Genomic DNA, 24566 nt, shown 5'->3' on the forward strand with positions numbered 1-24566 from the left:
TGTCTCTGCCTAAAACTCTTGTGCTCTACCCTATCCATCCTTCCCTCTTCCCAAACCCCTGACAACCCACAGCTCCTTGGGCAGATGTTATTTTGCGTGGTGAATACACACAACACAAAGCTTACCATCTTTACCATTTTTCTGTGCACAGTCCAGCATGTTAAGTACATTGACACTGCTGCACTGACATCACCACCATCCATCCTCTAAATAGGAAACTCCGTACCTGCTAAACCCCAATTCCCCGGCCCCCCACGCCCAGCACTCCACATATGTCACATTAGTACAATCACACGTCTTTCTTGTGACAGGCTTATTTCATGGGACATAATGTCCTCACGCTTCATCCCTGTTGGAGTAGGTGTCAGGAGGCCGAGCTTCTCTGAGCCTGAACGATTCTTCAGTGTGTGGACAGACCACATGTTGCTTACCCATCCATCCCCTGATGGATGCCATGGTGCTTCCACTTTTGGCTGCTGTGAATCATGTTATGAACATGGGTGGGCAACACGTCTTCCAAATCCTGCTTCAGTCTTTGGGGTATGTTTCTAGACATGCAATTGCTGGGTCATATGGCAATTCTGTTTCAAACTTTTTGAGGAACCAGCATACTGGCTCCTACAGAGTCTGCGCCCTCTCACACCCCTGCCAGCAGTGCACTTCCACACGCAGTTTGCCGCTGTTTCAACGGCAGCCATCTGGGTGGGTGCACGGTGCCAGCTTATCGACGTTTTGATCCGCAGTTCCCCGATGATCAACGACACTGAACATCTTTCATGGGCTCATTGGCCATTTGTACATCTTCCTTGGACACAGGTCTACATAAGATCTTTGCCCATTTTGAAATCAGACCGGGCGTTTTGTTTGTTTCTTGTTGTTGTGTTCAGGAGTTGTCTACAAAGTCTGGATATTAATCTTTTATTAGATATGTGGTTTGCAAATATTTTTTCCCATTTCTGTAGGTTGCCTTTTTATGCTGTTGACAGTGACCTTTGATACACAAAATTTTTTAATTTTCATGAAGTCAAATTTGCCGATTTCCTAACTGTACCTTTGATGTCATTCATAGCCAATGACTCACAAACGCCATGTCACAAAGCTTTTGTCCTGGTTTCTTCTAAGAGTTTTATAGTTGTAGTTCTTTTTTTAAAAGTAGGCCCCATGCCCAATGTGAGGCTTGAACTCACTCCCAATCTTGAGATTGAGAGTTGCATGCTCCACCAACTGAGACAGTTGGGCACCCCTATAATCTATGATCCAGTTTGAGCTAATTTTTATATACGGTGTTAGTAGGGGTCCAACTTCATTATTTCACAAAGTGGATATCTACTATTCCAAACATTTCATGAAAAGACTATCTTCTCTCCATTAAATGGTCTTGGTACCCTTGTCAAAAGTCATTTCACCATATATGCAAGGATTTGGTTAGGAGCAGTTTATTCTGTGCCATCCCACTGGTCCATATAACCATCTTATGCAAGCACCACTGTCTTGATTACTGCATTTTTTTAAGGAGTGGGGGAGACTAAATGGGCTCCACACTCAGCATGGAGCCTGATGTGGGGATCAATCTCATGACCCCTAAGATCATGATCTGAGCCAAAATCAAGAGTCAGATGCTTAACCAATGGAGTCTCTGATTACTATATATTCATGGTAAATTCTGAAGTCAAGAAATGTGATATCTTCCAACTTTGTTCTTTTTCAAGGATTTTTTGTTTATATTTGTTTGTTTTTTACTTTTAGATCCCTTGAAATTCCAATATGAATTTTAGGATAGATTTTTTTTTTCCATTTCTGCAAAAAGTGACATTAAAGGATTGCATTAAAACAATGGCTCACTTTGGATAATAACAATACCAACTATTTTGACCCGTCCATGAACATAGGGTTCTGTTCCAGTTATGTCTCCTTTCTTTTAGCAATGTTTTCTCATTTTCAGTGTATAGATCTTTCACTTCCTCTGTGAGGTTAATTCCTAAGTATTTATTCATTTTGATGCTATTACAAATGGAATTTCCCCCTTAATTTCCTTATCAGTTTGTTCATTGTTCTTGTATAGAAATGCAACCAATGGGTGGCAATGGGTGCATGGGTGGCTCAGTCAGTGAAGCATCTGCCTTCAGATCTCAAGCGTCATGATCTCAAGGTCCTGGGATTGAGCCCCATGGTGGGCTCCCTGCTCAGTGGGGAGCCTGCTTCTTCCTCTGCCCCTCCCCCACATCTTTTTTTTTTTTTAAAGAAATGGAACTGATTTGCATGTGTTGACTCTGCAACTTTGCAAATTTGTTTATTTGTTCTAATAGGTATTTTTGGGAAACTCTTTAAGGTTTTTTTGTCTGTTTGTATATTTGTTTGTTTGTTTTTAACATACAAGACCATATCATCTACAAAGAACATTTTGCTTCTTCCTTTCCAATCTGGATGCTTTTTTTCTTTCCCCCAGTCACTCTGGCTGGGGCTTCCAGTATCCAGCTTCATGGAAGCAGTGATGTGGGCCTCCCTGTCTCACACCCCTGAGTGTGACATTTGCTGGGGGTTGTTTGTATGTGATTTTTATTATGTTGAGGTATTCCTTCTACTCCATCTTTGAGTGTTCTTTTTTTTCTTTTTATCATGAAAGCATGTTGGATTTTGTCAAATGCTTTTTCTCCATCAATTGAGATGATTATGTGGGCTTCCCCCTATATTTTGTGATGTGGCCTATTATGCCAATTGACCTTTGTATATTGAACCATCCTTGCATTTGTTGAATAGTCATGGTATTTAATCCTGTTAATATGAGCTGAACTCTGCTAGTATTTTGTTGAGGATTTTTGCATCAATATTCACAAGGGATATACACCTGTAGTTTCTTTTCTTGTAGGGTCTTTGGCATCAGGGAAATGCTGGCTTCTTAAAATTGAGCTAAATATGTTCTCTCCTATTCAATTTTTAGGACAAGTTTGAGGAATATTTATGTTAATTGCTCTTTAAATGTTTGATAGAATTCATTTGTGAAGCCCTCAGGACCAGAGCTTTCATTTGTTGGGAGATTTTTTTTTAATGTTTCCAGCTCCTTGCTAGTGTAGCTATTGAGATTGCCTATTCTCTCCTGATTCAGTCTTTTTTTTTTTTTTAAGATTTTATTTATTTATTCTTGAGAGACATAGAGAGAGAGAGAGGCAGAGACACAGGCAGAGGGAGAAGCAGGTTCCATGCAGGAAGCCTGATGTGGGACTCCATCCTGGGACTTGGGATCACACTCTGAGCTGAAGGCAAACACCCAACTGCTGTGCCACCCAGGCATCCCTCTCCTGATTCAGTCTTAGTAGGTTTTGTGTTTCTAGGAATTTGTCCATTTTATCTGGGCTCTTCAATTTGTTGTCATACAATTGTTCATTTTGCTTTCTTATAACACTTCATATCTGTAGAACTGGCAGGGCAGCCAGGTGGCTCAGTGGTTTAGCACTGCCTTCAGCCCAGGGTCTGATCCTGGAGGCCCGGGATCGAGACCCATGTCAGGCTCCCTGCATGGAGCCTGCTTCTCCCTCTGCCTGTGTCTCTGGCTCTCTCTCTCTCTCTTTCTCTCTCTCTCTGTGTCTCCCATAAATAAAATATTTAAAAAAAAGAACTGACAGTAATGCTCTCATCTTCATTTCTGATTGTAGTCATTGGAGGCTTCTCACTCTCTCTCTCTTTTTTTTTTTCTTAGCCCATCCAGCTACAAGTTTGTCAATTTTGTTGATCTTTTCAAAGAACCAACTTTAGGGTTCATTCATTTTCTGTACTGTTTTCCTACTATTTCATTATCTCTACTCTAATCTTTATTATTTCCTTCCTCTGGCTAACTTTGAGTTGCGTTTGTTCCTCTTTTTCTAGTTCCTTAAGCTGTAAAGTTAGGATGATGATTTGAGCTTTTTTAAAAAATGTAAACATTTAGAGTTATAAATTTCCCCTTTAGCAACTGCTTTCACTGCATTCCCTAGGTTTTAGTATGCTTGTTTTTATTTTATCTTAAAGTATTTTTTCTTTTCTTTCTTTCTTTCTTTCTTTCTTTCTTTCTTTCTTTCTTTCTTTCTTTTCTTTCTTTCTTTTTCTGATTTTATTTATTCATGAGAGGCAGAGAGAGAGGCAGAGACATAGGCAGAGGGAAAAGTATGCGGGACTCAATCCCAAGACCCCGGGATCATGACCTGAGCCAAAGGCAGATGCTCAACCACTGAGCCACTGAGCCACAGGTGCCTCTTTTTCTTTCTTTCTTATCTTTTCTTTTGAGAGGGAAGAGGGCAGGCAGAGGGAGAGAATCTCAAGAAGACTCCCCACTGAGGGCAGAGCCCAATGGAGGGCTTGATCCCACAACCCTGAGATCACAACCTGAGCTGAAACCAAGAGTCAGACACTCAGCTGACTGTGCCCCCACCTCCATACCCCAATCTTTAAGTAGCTTTTTGTCCTTATTTTCTGAATTCCTGTCTTCTGTGTTTAGATTTTATTTTATACTGACATTTTTAAATTCCTCTCTCATTTCCTTTTGTGTATATTCTATAGCCATTTTCTCTGTGGTTACCATGGGAATTACATTTAACATTCTAAAGTTATAATAACACTCTGACTTGAATTTATGCCAGATTAATTTCAATAATATACAAAATCTCTGCTTCTTTACAGCTCTACCTCCTTCTTTTTCAGTTGCTGATATCACAAAATTACACCTTTATACATCATGTGCCCCAAAACATAAGCTTATCATTCTTTACAATGCCTTAATCTATTAAATTATGCAGAAAACAAGGGTGACAAAATATATAGTAGTACTAAATATATAGTACTAGCTTTTCTGCTAATAACTGTTATTTAACTTAAATTTATTAGCCTATTAAATCATGTATAAAACAAAAAGTGAAAGTACAAAGCATTGTTATAATGAAATAGCTTTTATAATTACCCCTATTTCCCTTTATTGAAATCTTTATTTCTCCATATGGCTTTAAGTTACTGTCTAGTGACCTCACTTCACTTTGCAGAACTCCACTGAACATTTCTCATCAGGCAGATCTAGTGGTTACAAACTCCATTAGGGTTTATCTGAGGATGTCTTAATCTCTCCCTTACTTTTTAAGGACAGTTTTTCCAGATATTGATTATTGTTCATAACTTTTTTCTTTTAGTATTTTAAAAAGATTGTATTTACTTGAGAGAGACAGAGAGACAGCATGAGTAGAGAGAGGGAGAAGCAGACTCTGTGCTGGTCAGGGAGCCCAACAACATGGGACTTGATCCCAGGACCCTGAGATCATGACCTGAGCTGAAGGCAGACGCTTAACCTACTGAGCCACGCAGGTGCCCCTCTTTTTGCATTTTGAATATAACAGCCCATTGTCTTCTGGCCTCCAGTTTCTGATAGAAAATTTGCTGGTAATCTTTTTGAGGATCCCTTGTGTGTGAAGATTTGCTTCTATCTTGCTGCTTTCAAGATGATCTCTTGGGCTTTTGTAAATTTGATTGTAATGTGTGGTGTGTGTCTCTTAATGGAGTTCACTGAGTTTCTTGGATGTTAATATTCATTCCTTTCACATGTTTGGGAAGTTTCCAGTCATTATTTCTTCAAATATTCTCTTTACACCTCTCTTTCTTCTGCTTCTGGGACTCCCATAATGAGTGTCAGTTTGCTTGCTGATGACCTAGAAGTCCTTTAGGGTCTATTTTCTTTCTCTGCCTCAGACTCAGTAAGTCCCATTGTCCTGTCTTCAAGTTCACTGACCCTTCTGCCTGCTTAAATCTGCCTTGAATTCCATTAGTGCATTTTTCATTCCAATTACTGTACTTTTCAGCTCCAGAATTATTTTTGGGGGGTTCTCTATTTCTTTATTGGTATTTCCATTTTGTTCACACAATACTCTCTTGATTTTTCTCTGCATCTTCCGTTAGTTCTCTGACAGTCGTTTTGAAGTATTTGCTTAGTAAGTTTGCTGTTAGGTCTTTTTCAGAGACAGTTTCCGTTTATTTTTTCCCCTTTAAATACTTTCCTGTTTCTTTGTATGCCTTGCAATTTTTGTTATTGTTGCACACTGGAAATTCAAAACTAGTAATGAAATAACTGGAAATCAGTTTCTTTCCCTTCCACAGGGTTTGTTGTTTTTGTTATTCTTTTTATTGGGGTTTGTTTGGTTGATTGTTGTAGGCTGTCTCTGTGCCAAGGGTCAGCCTGAGGCATGAATGTAATGTCTGCTCACATCTTTTCTGAGCCCTTCCCTGGACATGTGCACAGTCACTTTCTAATTTCCCTGTAAATTCACGTGTTTTTGAATGTCCTAATTCTTAAAGTCTAGCTCCTAAAAGGGGAAAAAGCAAAAAAAAAAAAAAAAAGGAAATGAGGGAGGGTGGCTCAGTGGTTGAGCATCTGCCTTTGGCTCAGGGTGTGATCCCGGGGTCCTGGGATCGAGTCCCATATCAGGGTCCCCACAGAGAGCTTGCTTCTCTCTCTGCCTGTGTCTGTGCCTCTCTGTGTTTCTCATGAATAAATAAATAAAATCTTTATTTAAAAAATGAAGTTGAGGAATAAAGGGCCCCGGTAGAGGCCCCCACCTCTAAATTCACTGGTAGTCACTTCAGCTGGACAGGAGAGGCTTGCCACAATAACTGGCCACCTGCCTCTGTGTCTGTACCTCTGTGATCAAAAGCGGCAATAGCCATCCGAGCAGAGATCCCTGATATCTGGACGACAATGTTCTTTTTCCTCACTGTGGCTCCCACAAGCTGCGTGCAAGCTGCTCCACGACTGTGTGCCTGCCAGGATTCTAGGAGTGCAAGATGGCTAGATGCTACTGTGCTAAGAGCTGAAATTAACCAATTTTTTAAAAAAGATTTTATTTATTTATTCATGAGAGACACAGAGAAGGAGGCTGAGACACAGGCAGAGGGAGAAGCAGGCTCCCTGCAGGGAGCCCAATGTGGGACCTGATTCCAGGACCCCAGGATCACGCCCTGGGCCAAAGGTAGGTACTAAACCACTGAGGCCCCAGGGCGTCCCTGAAATTAACCACAAATGTCCTCTGGCAGTTGCAAGCCTTCAACCAACTCCAGAGTACAGAACAGTTACATCAAAAAGACTCTACCAGTGCAGTTGTCCAGGTTGGGAGACAGATTCCCAGTGCTTCCAACTGCACTATCTTCCCCAAATCCCCTTTCCCAACATGAAGGCTTTTGTTTTCCTCATGATAGGGTATTGTATGCAGTTGGCATGGTACTCTAGCCTTCCTCTCTTTTCACAGCCCAACACATAGATGGATGTCTGGAGCTGTATCAACCATCTTGTGGTCCTGAGGCATCAAACATGAAGAAAGTGACAAGATGCACGAGATCACAGAGGGAGTGACATCAGCAAAGTGGTGGACTAGGAATCCTCAAGCTCTTCTTTCCCCACAGAAACATTTAAAAAAAAAAAAAACCAAAAATGACAACAACAGCAAGCAGAGTTAGGGTGCCTGGGTGGCTCCATCAGTTAGGCATTGGCTCTTGATTTCAGCTCAGGTCGTGTTCTCAGGGTTGTCAAGTTGAGCTCATGCTCAGCATGGAGTCTGCTTAGATTCTCTCCCCATCTGTCCCTCCTTCCCCTCAAAAAACAAGTAGAACTCTCAGAACCAACTTCATAGGAGCTCTGGAAAAATAGTCAAATGTCTACAGCAAAAAGCAAAGGCTCAACCTAGAAAAATCCATCTTCAAAACAGTGGGAACATTTTGTGGTGTTTTTATTCCACAAAACTTTATCTAAGGTGCAGAGGAGAGGCTTGGAAAGTTAGGACATTCAAAAGCAGCTATGTATACAGGGGTATTTAGAAAGCCCCATGCAAAAAAGAAGAAAGAAAGAAAGAAAGAAAGAAAGAAAGAAAGAAAGAAAGAAAGAAAGAAAGAAAGAAAGAAAGAAAGAAAGAAAGAAAGAAGAAAGAAAGAAAGAAAGAAAGAAAGAAAGAAAGAAAGAAAGAAAGAGAAAGAAAAAGAAAGAAAGAAGCCCCATGCATACCCAACAAAAGACATACTCAGAAAAGACCTGCAAAGACCTGAAGCTTTCACCCTGGCTAATCCTGAGGCTCAGAGCAAGCCTCACTCACTGAACCAAACTGAAGAGGATGGGAAAGAAGGGTTTGTTGTTTCTTTGTTTTCCTGTGTGTATATGTGTGAGTGTACTCACACGCACATTTGGTTTGTTTCTTTAGTTCTTGGTATTCAAGGAAACCTCTGCCAAATATTAGCTGAACAGGAGATAAAGGAGCAGGGACTTCAGTAAGCACACACAAGGAACAGTCTTTGCAAAGATAAATACTTATGAAAATATGAAAATTAACAGACTGCTGCAGCCTTCAAACAAAAAGCAAATGCTGGAAAAGAATAATCTTATTTCCATATTTACCACTTTATAATAGTCAAATGTCCTGTTCTCAACAACAAAATGTACACAAAGAAACAAGAAAATATGCCCATTCAAAGGAACAAAAATAACTTGATACAAACCATCCTCAAGGAAGCCCACAGACTAAGACTTAGAGCAATCATCTAAAATATATTCCAATGAGAAAGGAAAAAGATACAAAGACTAAAGGAAGCCAAGAAAACCACATATGAATAAAATGATGTTATCAACAAAAGATAGAAAAGAAATTCCAGAGCTGAGAAGTACAACCCCCGGAATGGAAACTTCACTACAGGGCTTAACAGCATGTATAAGCAGGCAGAACAAAGAATCTGTGAGCTCAAAGACAGAACAACTGAAACAATCAAGTCGCGAGGAACAGAAATTAAAGAAAAAAAAAACATGAAAAAAAAACGAACAGAGTCTAAGAGGCTTTAGAACACCACTGAGTAAAGTGATATGTGTATCACGGGAGTCGAGGAAGGAGAGGGGGCCAGAAAGATTATTCAAAGGAAAAATGACTGAACACTTCCCCAGTTCAATGAAGAATGTGAACGTATCAATCCAAGAAGCTCAATGAATTTCAAGTAGGATAAATAGACATAATGAAAACACAATATACCAAAACTTATGGGAAACCAGTGCACAGAGAAAGTTTTATAGCTATAAATGCATATCTGAAAAAAAAAGATCTCAAAAGAAAAATAAAGAAGGATATCAAATCAAAAACAGTTGTACACCTTATGAAACTAGAAAAATAAGAATAAATAAAACTCAAAACTGGCAGAAGGAAGGAAATAATAAAGATTAGAGCAGAAACAAGACCGGGAACAGAAAACAGTAGGAAAAAAAAATCAATGAAATCGAGTTAGTTCTTCAAAAAGAACAGCAAAATTGATACTTTAGGTAGACTAAGAAAAACAGAAAGAGAAGACTGAAACAGTTAAATCAAAAATGAGAGAAGACGTTACAACAAATTTTAGACAAATAAAATGGGCAACATAAGGATACCAGAAACAGATTAGATGACCTCCCTGAATAGAGAAGTTCATAGAGACACAGATCCTGCCAGATTGAATCACGAAGAAACAAAAAATCTGAACAAATCTACAACTACTAAAGAGATTGAATCAGTAATCAAAGCTCTTCCAACAAAGAAAAACCCAGGACCAGATGGCTTTACCGTTGAATTCTAACAAATATTTAAAGAAGAATTATCACCAATCCTACTTAAACTCTTCCAACAAATCGAAGAGGAGAAAATACTTTCTAACTCATTCCATGAGGCCAGTGTTACCTTGATAACAAAGCCAGACAATGACATCATAAGAAAGGAACATTATGCCAACATCCCTTATAAACACAGATGCAAAAGTCATGAACAAAACACTAGCAAACTAAAGCCAATAGCACAGTAAGAGGATTTTATGGGGACGCCTGGGTGGCTCAGAGGTTGAGCGTCTGCTTTCGGCTCAGGGCGTGGTCCCGGGGTTCAAGGATCAAGTCACACATTGGGCTCCCTGCATGGAGACTGCTTCTCCCTCTGCCTGTGTCTCTGCTTCTCTCTGTGTCTCTCATGAATAAATAAATAAATAATTTTAAAAAGAGGATTTTACGTCATGACCTAGTGGAATGCACAGGTGGTTCAACAGAAGAAAATCAATCAGTATAACATATCACGCTAATAAAATAAAGGGAAAAAGTTATCTCAATTGATGCATACAACGTATTTGACAGAATCAAAGACCCTTTTATCATTAAAAACACTAGGAATTTGGGACACCTGGATGGCTCAGTCCATTAGGCATCTGACTCTTGATTTCGGCTCAGGTCATGCTCTCAGGGTTGTGAGATCGAGCCTCGTGTTGGGCTCCATGCTCAGAGCAGAGTCTCTTCAAGATTCTTCCCCCCCTCCCTCTCTCTCTCCCCTCCTCCCCCTACTCTCTCTTAAATAAATAAATAAATAAATGTAAAAAGAAAAAAAGAAAGAAACCCAATCTACACACTAGAAAGAGAAGGGAACTTCCTCAACATGATAGAAGACATCTATGAAAATCCCACAGCAATCATCATACTGAGTGGTGATAGTCTGGGAGTTTCACCCTGAGATCAGAAACAAGACAAGGATGCTGTTCAGCCCTGCGATTTGCCATGGTACTGGATGTTTCAGCCAGATTGGGGAAATAATATGAACAGAAGGCATCCAAACTAGAGAAAATGAAGTAAAACTCTCTCTATACACAGATGACATGAGCCTATATATAGAAAATCTCAAAGAATCTACAAGAAAGTTACCAAGCCAATAAACGAATTCAGTGAAGTTGTGTAAAATATCAATCAGTTGCATTTTTATACACTAACAATAAACACATTAAGAAAATTCCATTTGCGGGATCCCTGGGTGGCGCAGCGGTTTAGCGCCTGCCTTTGGCCCAGGGCGCGATCCTGGAGACCCGGGATCGAATCCCACATCGGGCTCCCGGTGCATGGAGCCTGCTTCTCCCTCTGCCTGTGTCTCTGCCTCTCTCTCTCTCTCTCTCTCTCTCTCTCTCTCTCTTTCTCTCTCTCTCTCTGTGTGACTATCATAAATAAATTTAAAAAAATAAATAAAAATTCCATGTGCAATAGCATCAAAGAGCATAAAATAGGAATAAATTCAAGGAGGTAAATGACTTACACACTGAGAACTACAAAACATCACTGGAAGAAATGAAAGAAGGCACAAATGATGGAAAGACATTTTATGTTCCTGGACTGGAAGACGTAATATTGTTAAAATGTCCAGACTATCCAAAGCGATCTACAATCTCAAAGCAATTCCCATCAGAATTCCAAGGATGCAGGATGCCTGGGTGGCTCAGTGGTTGGGCGTCTGCCTTCTGGCTCAGGGTGTGATCCTGGAGTCGCGGGATCGAGTCCCACACTGGGCTCCCTGCATGGAGTCTGCTTCTCCCTCTGCCTGTGTCTCTGCCTCCTTTTCTCTCTGGTCTCTCATGAATAAATAAATAAAATATTAAAAAAAAAGAATTGCAAGGATGCTTTTGCAGAAATGCATTGGAAATCCAAGGGCTCCCCAGTATCCAAGGAATCTCGACAAACAAAAACAAAGTTGGAAAACTCACACTTCCTGCTTCAATAATTACTGCACAGTTATCAACACAAGTGTTTTACTGGAAGGACAGACATACAGACCAGGGACAGGCTTTTCAACACATAGTGATGGGAAAACTGGAAAAAGAATGAGGTTGGACCCTTACCTCTCAACCACACACAAAAACTAACCCAAAATGGATCAAAGATCTAAATGAAAGATGTAAAACTATAAAACTCTGGAAGAAAACTTATGGGGTAGTCTTTTTTTGGGGGAGGGGTAGTCTTTAAAAAAAAGATTTTATTTATTTATTCATTAAAGACACAAAGAGAGAGAGAGGCAGAGACACAGGCAGAGGGAGGAACAGGCTCCCTGCAGTGAGCCCAATATGGGACTCGATCCCGGGACTCTGGGATCACCCCCTGAGCCGAAGGCAGCCGCTCAACCGCTGAGCCACCTGGGCGTCCTAGGGGGTAGTCGTTCTGATGTTGAATTAGGAATGGTTTCTACGCTAGGATGTCAAAAGCAAAGGCAAAAGAAAAAATAAATAAAGGATCCCTGGGGGGCTCAGCAGTTTGGCATCTGCCTTTGGCCCAGGGTGCAATCCTGGAGTCCTGGGATCCAGTCCCACATTGGGCTCCCGGCACGGAGCCTGCTTCTCCCTCCTCCTGTGTCTCTGCCTCTCTCTCTCTCTCTATGTCTATCATAAATAAATAAATGAATGAATGAATGAATAAATAAATAAATAAATCTTAAAACTAACTAACTAAATAAATAAATAAATTAGAATTTATCGGCACTTTGTGCATCAGAGGACACCATCAAGAGTGAAAAGGTAATCTGCAATATGGGAGGAAATATTTGCAAAACACGTATCTGATAAGGGATCAATCCACACTCAATCCACAGTATATAAGGAGGACCCACAATTCAATAGCCAAACAACATACTCAATTTAAAAACTGGCAAAAGACTTGAACAGACTTCCTGCTGGAGAAGACACACAGAAGGCCAGTTGGCTGGGAAGAGATGGTCAGCATGTTAGTCACTAGCATAATGCAAATCAAACCACATGGCAACTGGGCCTTGCTCGCCCATCAGCCAGGCTGTTACCAAAACAATGGACAATACCCAGCATCATCTGGGAGCCGGTGCCCTGCTGGTGGGAGCTAGTCCTTAGAAGATTAAACAGCACTCGAGGGCATTATTCACAACAGCGCAGAGCTGGAAATGAGCAGGTGCCCGACACCAGACAAGGGGTAACACAGCCGACCCGTACCACGGACCACCACCCAGCCACAGAACAGGACGTTCTGACACCTGCTACCACACGGATGGACCTCAGACACGACACTGGGTGGAATGAGCCAGACACGGGAGGACACACCGTGTGGCCCCACTACACGAGGCCCCCAGCACGTCAAATCCACGGCGGGTGGCGGGCGGGGGGGGGGGGGAGTGGTTGCTGGGGAGCGGGGAACTGGTGTTTTGGAGTTTCAGTTCAGGGAGAAAGTTCTGGACATGGATGGGGGTAGGACCACACAGCAACGTGAATGTCCTTACCGATACATTTTATTTTCTATATGGTGGTGGTGGTGGTGGGGGCAGACTTTGGGGCGCTAATGGCACAGATGGTCCGCAGCCTTCCTGACGCCTAAGAAAGGAGCCACACCTCACATCTGCCAGTCGCCTGGCTTCTTACTGCAGCTGTGCACACCCCAAGGCCATGGGCCCCAAGACCACCGCCCCCTCCCGCCTGGCTGCCAGCGTACCCACAACTGTTGCTCTGCGGGCTTCAACCTCCTCAGCCAGGACTCTTCCTGTGGGGCCTGCTCTGGCCATTGGTTTCAAAGGCATCCCTGGCTTCTGCCCAGTACACGTAGGTGGCACCCATCCCCTGCCATCACCTGACTCATCTCCACTCCTCCCTCAAGAGCATATTGTGCCAAGAACCACTGTCCTACAGAAGCCTCTCCTAAGCCCACCGTTCTGCTCACTGCTGTCGGTGTGCCCGACCATGTACCCTCCTCCAGCTCCGCTGCGACCCCACCAAGGCCCCTCTGGGTTTTCCCCAACCCTGCCTGCCCTTCACCATTCATGCCAGATCCTCCATCCGTGGGGGGATGGCACGGACTTCAACCACCACCTCCCGCCCGAGGGCTGCCCCTGCTCCAGCCATCACGGTGCTTGGCCTGTTGCCTTCTGTGTGTTTGGCTCCTGGAGGCCAAGTTGCTGGTTCCAGGGGGCAGGGACGCTTAGCACTTGGAAGGGTCCAGTCTATACAGTTCAGTGCACATGGCAGATGGCTTGTCCCTGGAGCTCAGCAGTGGTCAGGACTGGCCGCTGCACAAGCCCGGATGCTCGGGCTGTCTGGCCTTTCGTTCCTGGCGGGGCAGCCACCAGGGTCTTGGAGCCTGCTACTCCAGGCCACTGCTGAAGTGGGCAGGCAGGGCCTGCAGGCCCACAGAGACGACGACCCTGGCCTGCGGCCCACAGAGGCCAGCCGTCTGCTGTACAGAACCCCTCTATGGACAGGACCCCCGGGCCCTCTCAAGGGCTCCCTTAAGGGAGCAGGTGGGCAGCCCAGACCATCTGTCCCTCACTGCTGCCTCCGCAGGCACCTCTGACCCACCTCCAGGACCCAGCTAAACACCTTAGATGTCCATACACTGAGAAGTGGGTAAGGAAGCCAGGCCACCAAGCGGGGGATAGGAGGCGGCTGTGGGGAACAGGGACAGGCGTTCAGGCCAAGTGGGGACTGAGTCTGGAAAGCTGAGCCTGGATGCTTATCCTCTGCTCCTCACATTCTTACCAGCCATGTGAGCTGGGGGGGTGTCTTCGCAGAAGCCTGTCCCCGGTGGTCCCTCTGGGCACCGCTTCTGCACTTCCTAACCTAGGTCCAAGGAGTCGGACGCTGAGCTGTAGGAGCCAAAGGAGCCTCGAGAAGAGGTGTGAAGCATGATCCCCAGGTGGGGGGGGGGGGGGGAACAGCCCCTGTGCAGGGAGCAGGTGAGGGTAGGAAGGGATGGGCCTCTGACTTCACCTGAAACCCGACAGCCTTGGCAACCAATCCCAGCCAAGGGCAGCCCCGGTGTCTGCCCTGAGTCATGGAGGCGACAAACAGGGTGCGTCCAATATGTTGTGTCAGGGGACAGAGTCCATCCTGGTCAGTACATCCTTTTCTTCCACTTTTAACTGGAAATAGTGAAGAGCCTCAGGCCCCAGGGCCATTCAGGAAAGAGCTTCACCCTTTCCGAGTCCCAGCTAGGCCAGGACTGCACTTGGCACAGCCCCTGCCTCCAGACCGCTCAGACCACAGAGATGTGCTCCATGGGGTCAAGGCAGTATTAAGGACACACAGAAGAGGGTGCCCAGCCCAGGCAGGGAGCCAAGACAGCTTCCAGGTCTAGCGAAGGAACAGGTCACCCATCCAGATTTCAACCTCAAACGAGTAACTGAATAACTTTTTAGTGTCTCACAGACATCGCTTGGGACATACTTATGCTAACAAGTGACACCATTCATCATTGCTCCTTGCAGATGATCAGGCTCAGAGAAGGGATGGGACAGGGCCAAGCCAAGTTCTCACCTTAGGTTCCAGAGTGGTGCCCACAGGTCTGAGCACCTGCCCACTCTGTCCCTTAGCTGGTGGCACTAGCCTGGCTCTGTTGGGGCCTCAGCTTCCTGGTCTGTAGAATGGGATAGAGCAACACCCCCCAGGAGAACCACAGGCCCCGACCAAGACCTGCTGGCTGACACCTACATTGCAGGGACAGGCCCCTGTGACTGGAGTGTGCTCTTAAGTCTGAGGGCCACTGTGTGCAGAGCCACCCCCAGGGGCGGTGGCGGGGGGGTGGGGTTGTAGGTGGGCTCATGGGGGAACAGATGCCGAGCCCTAATGCCTGGCCTGTCCCCAGTGGATGAGCAATGCTTCCTTCTCCAGGTGTGAGCAGCTGTGATCCACACCTGTGACGTGCTGCCCCAGCCGAGGCAGGACCTCCGGACGTTCCCCCCAGTGTTTGGTGGGGCACCTCCCTGATAGCCACTGCCCCTGGAGACCAAAGTGCCTCAAGCAACAAATTCCCCTGAGTCACTGATCCTCAGCAGATGGGGGAGTTAGCAGCAGTCGGAAATGCACCTGAGCGGCTTGTGCTCTGGGTCCAGAGGTTTCTAGGAACACGATGTTCCCCCACCGTTATCACTGTGGCGGCCTAGCTATCTGATCAGGGTGCTCCTCAGCCTGAAAACCACCTGCTCGTTTACCTTTTGAATTTTTAACAAACGACTGTGTTTATCTCTGAAATAAGTCCATTTTGCAGCCTTTACCTGTTTTGTTGACGACCACTTTTGGTTCTTTTCATCCTCAGCCAGGCCGGGCCCCTCCCACCAGGAGGACGTGTGGATGCTGTTCCCTGGCTATGGTCACCTTCCAGCCCTCTTGCTCCCGCTGGGTGCCTGCACCTGGCAGCCCCACAAGTGTGCAGTCCACAGCTTGGGTGCCTCACGGCCAAATGTCACGTGCCTGCCTTAACAGCAGCACCCACTCAGGCTTCAGCCGGGACACAGGGAGGACATGGTCACCGCCAGCCTTCCCATGGGGAGCCTTATGCTGCGCGCCCCTACCAGGCTCACCCCACCCCACCCCTTCCAGCCCAGGGCAGGGCCGGTCTGGCCCATCTGGACATGGATCTGACGGACAAGTCCAGCCCCCGAGGGCCTCAGTTTCCCCCTACATAAATTAAGTGGACACGAGGCAGGGGTCTATTCCCAGGGTGGGGTGGGAACTGAATGAGGTATCTGGGCCCTGGACACCTCTCTGCAGGGCCAGGGCACAGGGACACAGGAGCCTCTCCACTGCCCTGGTCAGTTCAGACCACACCAGGTGCCAGGGCCTGTTGTAGCTCAGGGAGGGGCACGCAGGCAAGGCCCAGTTCCCCAGATGGCACCCGTCCCGTGCTGTGACAGTGCCAGCTACTGCTCTGCGGTGGTGGATAGCAGGGCCAGTACTGACGTCTACATCCTGCCCTGTGAGCTCAATGCTGCAAGATCTCCTCTGGGCCTCAGCCCCCCCACCCAGAAATGTGGGTCACGTTCCTCCAGGGCTTGCTGAGGAGGATGGGTCCACGGCCCCAGCTCCATTCCCAGGCAGGGACAAAGGTCCAGACCAGTTCCCTTGGGCCCCAAGTCTCCTGTGTCTGGATCTGGGCTAGTTCTGGGCCATGAGCACATGGAGGTGGCAGGGTGAGAGGGACTAGAACCACAGGGAGAAGCTAGCAGAGCCTCTCAGAGCAGACGGCCCCTGGTTATCCAGGGGCCCCCTGTCCTCGTGGCCAGGCCTCAGCTCCTCACCTGCCTCACACAGCAGGTGGGACAGTCGAGGCCTGCTAGAACCCCAGTGACCTACCTGGGCTTGCTCACAGAGCCCTGCCAGAGCAACCCTGGTGCAAACCCCCGGTACCCAGAAATCCTCAACCATGGGGAGGAGACGTTGAGGCACTACCACACCCAAACAGCAAGTGCAGCCATAGCCTCCTCCACCCACAAGTCCTCTCCCAACCAGCCTGGCCTCACAACACCCATAAGCAGGTGCCAGGAATACTAGGACATGGCGCCATCGAGATCCTGCCTTCCCACAGCAGCAGGAGCTGGGATGTGCTAGGCCCCCTGGCTCAAGGGAGGGCACCCAACAGCGAGTACGTGCATCCCACCACCACCCGTGTGCCTAGTGGAGTGGGGCAGGAGCTCAGGGGACGGCTGGCTCTCCTGGCGGCTCTCCTGGCTCTCGGGCGGAGACTGAGACTGAATTTACATCACACCCAATGAAGTGGAAGGCCCATCTTCTCTGAGCTTCAGGGGAGGGAGGCCTTGGGCGCGGCAAGGGGCTGGGCCAGGCCCAGAAGAGTTGCTGCAGTGCCTCATGGCTGACCTCTGCTGGCCAGGCGGGCATCACGCACACAGCCAGCAGAAAGCCAGGCACCAACTCCCAGAAGCAGTTTAATTCCCTAGATCTCCAGGGACAGACATCCCTTTCTACTTGCAGGAAGCACAAGGCAGGATGGCTGGAATCTAGTCCATTAGGAAGCAGAAGGCCAGCCTAGCAGCACCACAGGTCGGCCCCAGAATCCAGTCCGGCCAGGGTGGGAAGCCAGTGTCCGCACCCCGCACAGCGCTCAGCCCTGGAAAGGGCCTGGGACACAGTGAGGCTGCCCAGATGACTTCAGGAAGGCACGGCTGTGGGTCTGCGTCTCTCTTTTCTGTGCCTGAAGCTGCGCAGGGGATTCTGGGTCTTGGCTTTCTGCAGGGCAAAGTTGCAGGTTAGCCGAGGGCATCGGATATCTGTCCGCCTGAACGGAGAAACGCTCAGGGAAGTAAGAAGTGGGGCCTCTCAGCAAGACCCTGCAGGCCACAAGCCAAGGACAGAGGCCGCCATGGTCACTGTCCATGGCCCTCTAGGCTCCTGCCTTCCTCCTCCTCCCACCCCCCTGGAGTGGAGAGTGGGCAGGGCTGACAAAGAAGCAGACCGCCCTATGGTCCTGAAACTGTCTGAGGAGGCCCGGGGCGTGTCTGGCCCCCACGACTTGGACCTGCAGCCCAAGAGTTTAGGGCCGGGTCTCGGGGCCTCTCTCCTCCCTCCCATGGGCAAGGTGATGACGAAGGAGGAGGGGAGCCCTGAGGCGTGGCCGAGGCTGCAGGGGACATACCTTGACCTTCTTAGAGGCCAGTTTCTTCCGCTTCTTGTGAGGGCGGACGAGACCACGCAGAGCAGGAGGAACTGGAGAGACACACAGACTGAGCGGCGGCCAGCACCCCTTGCCACCCACACCCCCTGCAGTGGGCGCCCTGAGCGCAGCAAGGTAACCCCACCCCAGAACGGCCACCCCTGAGGTAAGGCTGCGGAGACCTTAACTAAGTCACTCCCCTGCCGAATTTAACTTGTAAAAACAACGTGGCAATAAAAAAAAAAAAACCTTGCGTTTTTTAATGGAAAAGGTTACCCCTAAAACAAAACAAAAGCTTCCACGTAACTTGGGTCATATATGGTCCATGATAACAAACCCAGCGCACCCTGGGGGCCTCTCCCCACGGCCTTCCTACACCCACCTGGCCACATGATCACTGCACCTGTTGCACCCCCCCACCCCCAGCCTCACTTATACCTGACCCTGATAGGGTCTGCACACCCTGCCTTTGCCCTCTCCCAACTCACCCCAAACCCCAGGCCCCCAGCCTCACACTCCTACCAAACACTTGGCTCCTATAAGACAGAGAACGGGGTTCCCCGACCCCATGAGATTGAGAGGCCTATTTTCTCCCTGCTGCCTGCCTGCAGCTCACTTGGTGACTGGCCTCATGCCCCCAGCACGGGCAGCACCACCTACTGCCCACGACCCTCCGCTGTACCCATGTGCCTCCTCCCCACAGGCCAGGTGCCACAGCAGGCCCACCTGGCCTCACTGCTGACTGCCTGCAGCAAGGGGGTCTCCCACCTCCACAGATCCAGGGAGTGCATGCCCACCAGTTTAAGCTATGTATGTTAGCAGACTCGTTTGCATCTGTGTCAGCCCACTCGCTCACCCAGGTAGTCAGGGACGTGGCCCAGGTGAGGCTTCACTATGGCAGGGTGCAAGGGCAGGTCATGCCGCAGCAACTGCAGGTCCCGGGGGTTGTCCTCAAAGTACGTCTGCAGGAGAGATGGGCACACATGGGGTCAGCCTGCCTCCTGTGGCTCCACAGAGGGCCTTTGGGTGGGCACGTTGTGCATCTCCCGCCTCCCTAAGGCGCCCTGTCTGGGAGCACACTGCCCTTCCCATGGCAGCTGTGACCCACATGGATGCAGGGCCTTTGCCTAGGGCATCCCAGGGGCACTCTCCCCACAGCAATGCGTCCCAGGAACCAACTCCATGGCAGTGATTCTGTGTCCCCTGTAGACTCTGAGCTTCACCTTGAGCCTCTCTGAGTGGAGAAGCTCCTCCTTGATCTCCTTCAACCTCGCCTCTCGAATGGCCTGTTTGGTCACTGAGCGCATGGCATCCTGGGCGTAAACGACAAAAGTCAGGGTGGGGTGGGGGCAACAGTGGGGTGCTGCCCACTGGGTGCTCAGCGGCAGGGGTCTGACCCGGGTCCCAGAAAGACTGGCCCCCCGCTCCACCCCTGCCCGAGACTCCGCTCACCCGGCAGCGATAGCGGAAACCCTCAATCTCCTCCATGCGGAACTGGTAGGGAAGCAGGACGGGGGCTCTGTTCTCTGTGGAGAGCATGGCAGTGAGAGAGCCCTGAAAAGCAGGCCTACCAGAGCCCCCCAGCCCACGCCTTCCCTGTGAGGAGCACACACAGTGAGATGCCCAGGGTAACTGCCCCAGCCACAATGTCCTGCCCCTAGTCCATGGTCCCTTGGGTGCCTGTCACAGCAGCCCCAGAACCTGCCCACCTCCCCAGTTCCTCCCCCATGGTCACTCTGACTGTAAGGGCACCGAGACAACAGCCGAGGGCAGCAAAGAGTACCAGCATCTGCAGTCAGAACTGCCCCCAGCAGACACAGCCACACACTAGGACGCTCACCGTTCACGACAAACCAGCGTCTCAACGTAGAAGCACCCCTCGTGCTCCCACCAAGCAGTGCCCCCAGCCCCCTTCTGCACAAGCCCGCAGGTGTCCTTCCTGGACCCCCAACACAGGCACGAACGAGGCCCCTTTGGGGAGCCTCCTGGCTGGTCGGCAGCCCCACCTACACCTCTTCTGCCAGCCACTGCTCACCGCTTGGAATGGTGACAGCTATGCTGCTGTGGCATAACTGCTGGGAGGCCTGGGGGGCACCCGGATCTAAGCCCGGCAACTTAGAAGTCAGAGGCCCCCAAGATCCCCACAAGATCCTTTCCTGAGGCACCACCAATCCCGTCCCCATCTGTCAAATCCCACTCCCCTCCCCTGGCCCTTCTGCCCCTTGACTCTGGGCCTCAGCTTGCTCATCTGTGGGGACACTCCCTGCCGCCCTAGGGTGGGAGGAGGATGGAGGAGAGAGGAGACACACAGCAGGGCTGAGCAAGGGGTGCCGCCATCACCACCGCTGGGTCTAAAGCGTTGCAGGAAGAGCGCTGAGTGCTTACCTCCACTAAGAAGCTCCTCGATCGTGTCCAGGTGGGACTGCTCAGTTGGTAGCACGAAGGTCAAAACCATGCCAGGGTTGTTGGCACGTGCCGTCCTGCAAGAACAGATGACCCAGCCTGAACCTCTGGCCTGAAGCCCATGGTCCCCGCGCCTGCACACCACGCCCCCGCTCTCCCACCTGCCAGCTCGATGAATGTAGGCCTCAGGGGTGGGAGGCAGGTCAAAGTTGAGCACAGAAGACACATGGTGGAAGTCTATGCCCCGGGCCACGCCTGCCTCCGGATCAGAGGCCCTGTGAGGAGATGTCCCAACGTCAGATTGACCCCCTCCCTCCAGGTTGCAACCTCAAGCCATTTAATCAGCAAAATCACTCAATAAAGCCTTACACAAGACTAGAAGACTCTGATAGTTTGGAACCCTGAAACCCGGGCCACTTAGTAACCATTGAACAAGGGTGGCCAAATGATTGCCCTGATGCCAGTGCTGGGGGGGGAGCAGAACCCACTGCACACGAGACAACCCCAGATCCATTCCTGGCCAGACGGCCTGCTAGGCAGAGACTGGAACTCCCGATCCCTTGGGAAACCTTCCTCCTTGTGGGTCAGAGCTGCACGTGCAGGACGGTTCACCAACAATCTACTACACTTGGCCCTTCCCACTGCCCCAGAGCGCATGCATGCACACCCTTCACTATCCTCTAGACCCTGGCAACAGAGCGAGGGCTCCGTGGGCCATGGTCAGCAGCCAGGCCCCAGCACCAGACTCCTTGCTCAGGACACTGGTTTCACCACCTTCTGAAAGGCTGAGAAAACAGGTCTCCCTGCAGTGCACCACGAAAGGGAAACACCAGCACTCACCTGGTCCCCCGGGATCCTCGGCCCCGACGCCTGCCCTTGACTAGGGATCCCAGGACTTCAGCATCAGTCGCTATGACACAGTCATAGAAACCCTGGTTGAACTGTGAAATAATGTGGCACCTACAGCCCAAGAGCAGAGAAAGGATCAGCCCCCAAAGCCAGCTGAAGGGCCCTCCGACCCCCAACATCATCACGACTGTATTCTGACTCTTCCTTTTCCAGCTCTGCTCCTGCTTCACCTTTAGGCCTCAGCGCCTCAGCTGAAGACAATGTGACAGCAGGAATCTCAGAGCTGTGACACAGAAAGCCAATGAGAAGCACTCAAGCCCAACCCACAGGCTGGGCTCTACCTCCCACTTTAGACACAGGAGCAGCCCCCGTGTCTCTCCTTCTCAGTCCCCTGCTTCAGTGCTTCTCAGCCAAAGCGCCAGAGCGGACAAACCTGGAACACAGTGGGAGCTCTCCGTTGAGCACGCACGCCGGGATGCTGAACTGCTCCAGGAAGAGGCGCAACCGATAGCTCCGCTCCAGGGTGTTGACAAAGAGCAGGCACTTGCCACGAATCAACGACAGCTTGAGCAAGGCGTACAGCAACAGGAACTTGTCTTCCTCTGTCTCGCAGACCACCTGGAACTGCCGCAACTGGTCTGGCCCGGGCAGCTGGGACTCCTGCAGCTTGAGAGTGACCTACAGGAGGTAGGTGCCCCGAGGTCAGGGAAGAGGAAAAAACAGAACTGCCAGCTGCTGGTCCAAGCCAGGGCACAAACGTGCGAGGGCAGAGCACCTGGTGTCCCCTCCGACCAGGTGATGTGAGGACTCAATGTACCCTGACTGTGGTGTACAGAGAATGTACAGTTACAACATGCTGGGGGCCCAGAACAGAAAGAAACACATGATAAGCAACTGCAGTGAGGAGGAGAGCCCCAAGGCAGCAATCTCTCAGGACTCAAGCTCACGTACAGCGAGAGCTCTGACTGTGCTGCTCAAAGCAGCCTTTCTGACTCTTGAGGGTCCCAATTCAGGCCTTTATGTAAAGAAGCATTGTTTGAACCACTACCTACAAATATCTGCAAATACGCAGTGACCGTAAGAAGACGGCACTGTAGATGGCCACCAGTTTCCAGAACCTCCAAAACATGAGCAACTACCCCACCCGAAATACCAAAGAACTCCTTGGAAAGTTAACAATCACAGGCCAGTGGCTCCAGATGCTCCCACAGTGCCCTTACCGGATTATGAAGCACCAGCTCCTTGAGTGCTTGCACATCCTCGTTAAAAGTAGCTGACATCAAAAAAGCCTGGTAAATCCGAGGCAAGTGACTAGAAAAAAAACAGCCTGTCAGATCCCAGCCCTAGGCCCTGGTGTCTACTCACAGCCCCACACACCTCTTCCTTACCAAAGAAGACCTTTGAGTTCTTCCTCAAAGCCAAAGGAGAAAAGAAGGTCAGCCTCGTCCAGCACCAGCAGCTCCAGGGAGTCTCGCAGGACCAAACTATCCTGCTGCAGGTGGTTTAAAATGCGAGACGGGGTCCCCACCACGATGTCAGGCTTCTCCATCAGCACAGCTCTGCAAGCAGCAGACACCTCCGTGTTGGGAAGCAGACAGCAACTCATGCCCCCACCACCACCGCAGGCTGGCCGCGCCTCCTGCTGCACGGAACCCAGCAAACCTGATCCCGCATCCCCATCCCGCATCCCCGTGCAGGTCATCCCTCTAGGGCTCTGTGGCTCTCACCCACCGCTGAGAGGCTGAGTCTTCAGCAGCTGAGACATCAGCCACCCGGATGTCTCGAGCGCAGTAGGAAGCCAGCTGCTGAATCATGGATCGGGCCTGCCGTGCCAGCTCTTTGGTGGGCACCAGGACAAGCCCTCTTACAGCCTGCTCCACCGCAAAGCCTGTCTGCAAGAGCACCAACGACAGACTTCAGCCAGCCAGCCAGCGACCTCAGGGCCACCTGACCCAACCGCGGGGTCTTCCGCTCCACCACCCTGGCTGTGCTCTGACCAGTCCCTCGCTCACCTCCGCGCAGCCCAGAACGGAACGAAGGGTGGAACAGAGGGCCCCTCCCCCAGCACCGCCCGTCAGGGGGCACGGCTCGGCGGCGACCCGGGGATGCACGGACTGCAGCGGGAGCGCTCGGGGGTGCGGCTCACGCTCCGAGAGGGGGCGTGTCCGCCCTTTACAGCCGGAAAACACAGGGCAGCGCTCACGTCGCGGCCGCGGCGCCCGGAGCAGGGCCAGAGCGCGGAGCACACACACCGCACCCCGGGGCGGCCTTCGGGGGCCCCGGAGCCCCCCGTCCCTCCCCCCGGTCGCCCCAGGAGCGCCCCGCCCCCACCGACCGCCTTCCGCTGGAGCAGCAGCTGCAGCGCAGGAATGGCGTAGGCGGCCGTCTTCCCCGAGCCGGTGCGCGCCCGGGCCAGCAGGTCCTTCCCCTCCAGGGCCAGCGGGATGGCCTTCTCCTGGATCAGCGTGGGTCGCGACCAGCCCAGGTCGGCGACGGCCTAGAAGACACGACGCGCGGCTCAGGCGGCGCCCCGCCCCCAGGCTCGTGGGCCCGGCAGCTCGTCCCTCCCGGTACCTGCAGCAGCCGTGGGTCGAGGCCCATGTGCTCGAAGCCCACCGCCTCTGGGTCCGCCATGCTACGGCTCTGCGGGGCCGGTGCGTACGCATGGCAGGAAGGGGCCGACGGCGAGCGGCGCAACCACCAATCAGCGTCCCGGGAGCCGCCCCCCGGAAGTGCTGTCGCCCGGCTTCCGGCGTCCGGGCGGGCATCTGCGGCTGCAGTGGTTCGCGGGGTCCGGGGTCGGTCTGTGCGTGCCGCGCTCAGCGGCTGCCAGCGGCTCCTTCGCCAGCCTGGCCGTCGGAGCTGCGCCGGCTCTGCCCATCTTGCTCTGCCCGGCGGACAGTGCAGACACCTGGGACGGACCGACCGACCGATCCTACCCCCGGGGCCCAGCCGGAGACCCCCGCCCCCCGCAGCCTGACAGCCTCGGTGCAGCCCCCCCCACCTCCGCCCTGAGCCGTCCCTACCCCGGAGCCCAGCCTGAGACCCCCCGCAGCCTGACAGCCTCAGTGCAGCCCCCCCACTCCGCCCTGACCCGTCCCTACCCCTGGAGCCC

The 24566-nt window shown here is 50.4% G+C and overlaps 1 protein-coding gene across 2 annotated transcripts; it reads right to left on the reverse strand.

The window, feature by feature from the left end:
* Positions 1-17461: 17461 nt before the first annotated feature.
* DDX56 (DEAD-box helicase 56) lies at positions 17462-24185 on the reverse strand. 2 transcript variants are annotated; one of them, XM_072777192.1, is made up of 14 exons: positions 24026-24185; positions 23787-23948; positions 23183-23343; positions 22840-23010; positions 22672-22762; positions 21885-22129; positions 21443-21562; positions 20764-20877; positions 20585-20679; positions 19652-19725; positions 19423-19512; positions 19056-19161; positions 18182-18252; positions 17462-17775 (listed from the first exon to the last, which is right to left on the reverse strand). In XM_072777192.1, exons 1-14 carry the CDS (start codon positions 24083-24085, stop codon positions 17698-17700), a joined length of 1638 nt encoding a protein of 545 aa, XP_072633293.1. In that variant the 5' UTR covers positions 24086-24185; the 3' UTR covers positions 17462-17697. The 2 variants fall into 2 exon arrangements, with proteins under 2 accessions (XP_072633293.1, XP_072633294.1); XM_072777193.1 differs by having other exon boundaries at positions 23183-23339; positions 24026-24126.
* Between the last annotated feature and the right edge of the window lie 381 nt (positions 24186-24566).

Source organism: Canis lupus, chromosome 15 (assembly GCF_048164855.1).
Source record: "Canis lupus baileyi chromosome 15, mCanLup2.hap1, whole genome shotgun sequence".
Classification (NCBI taxonomy): Eukaryota; Metazoa; Chordata; class Mammalia; order Carnivora; family Canidae; genus Canis; species Canis lupus.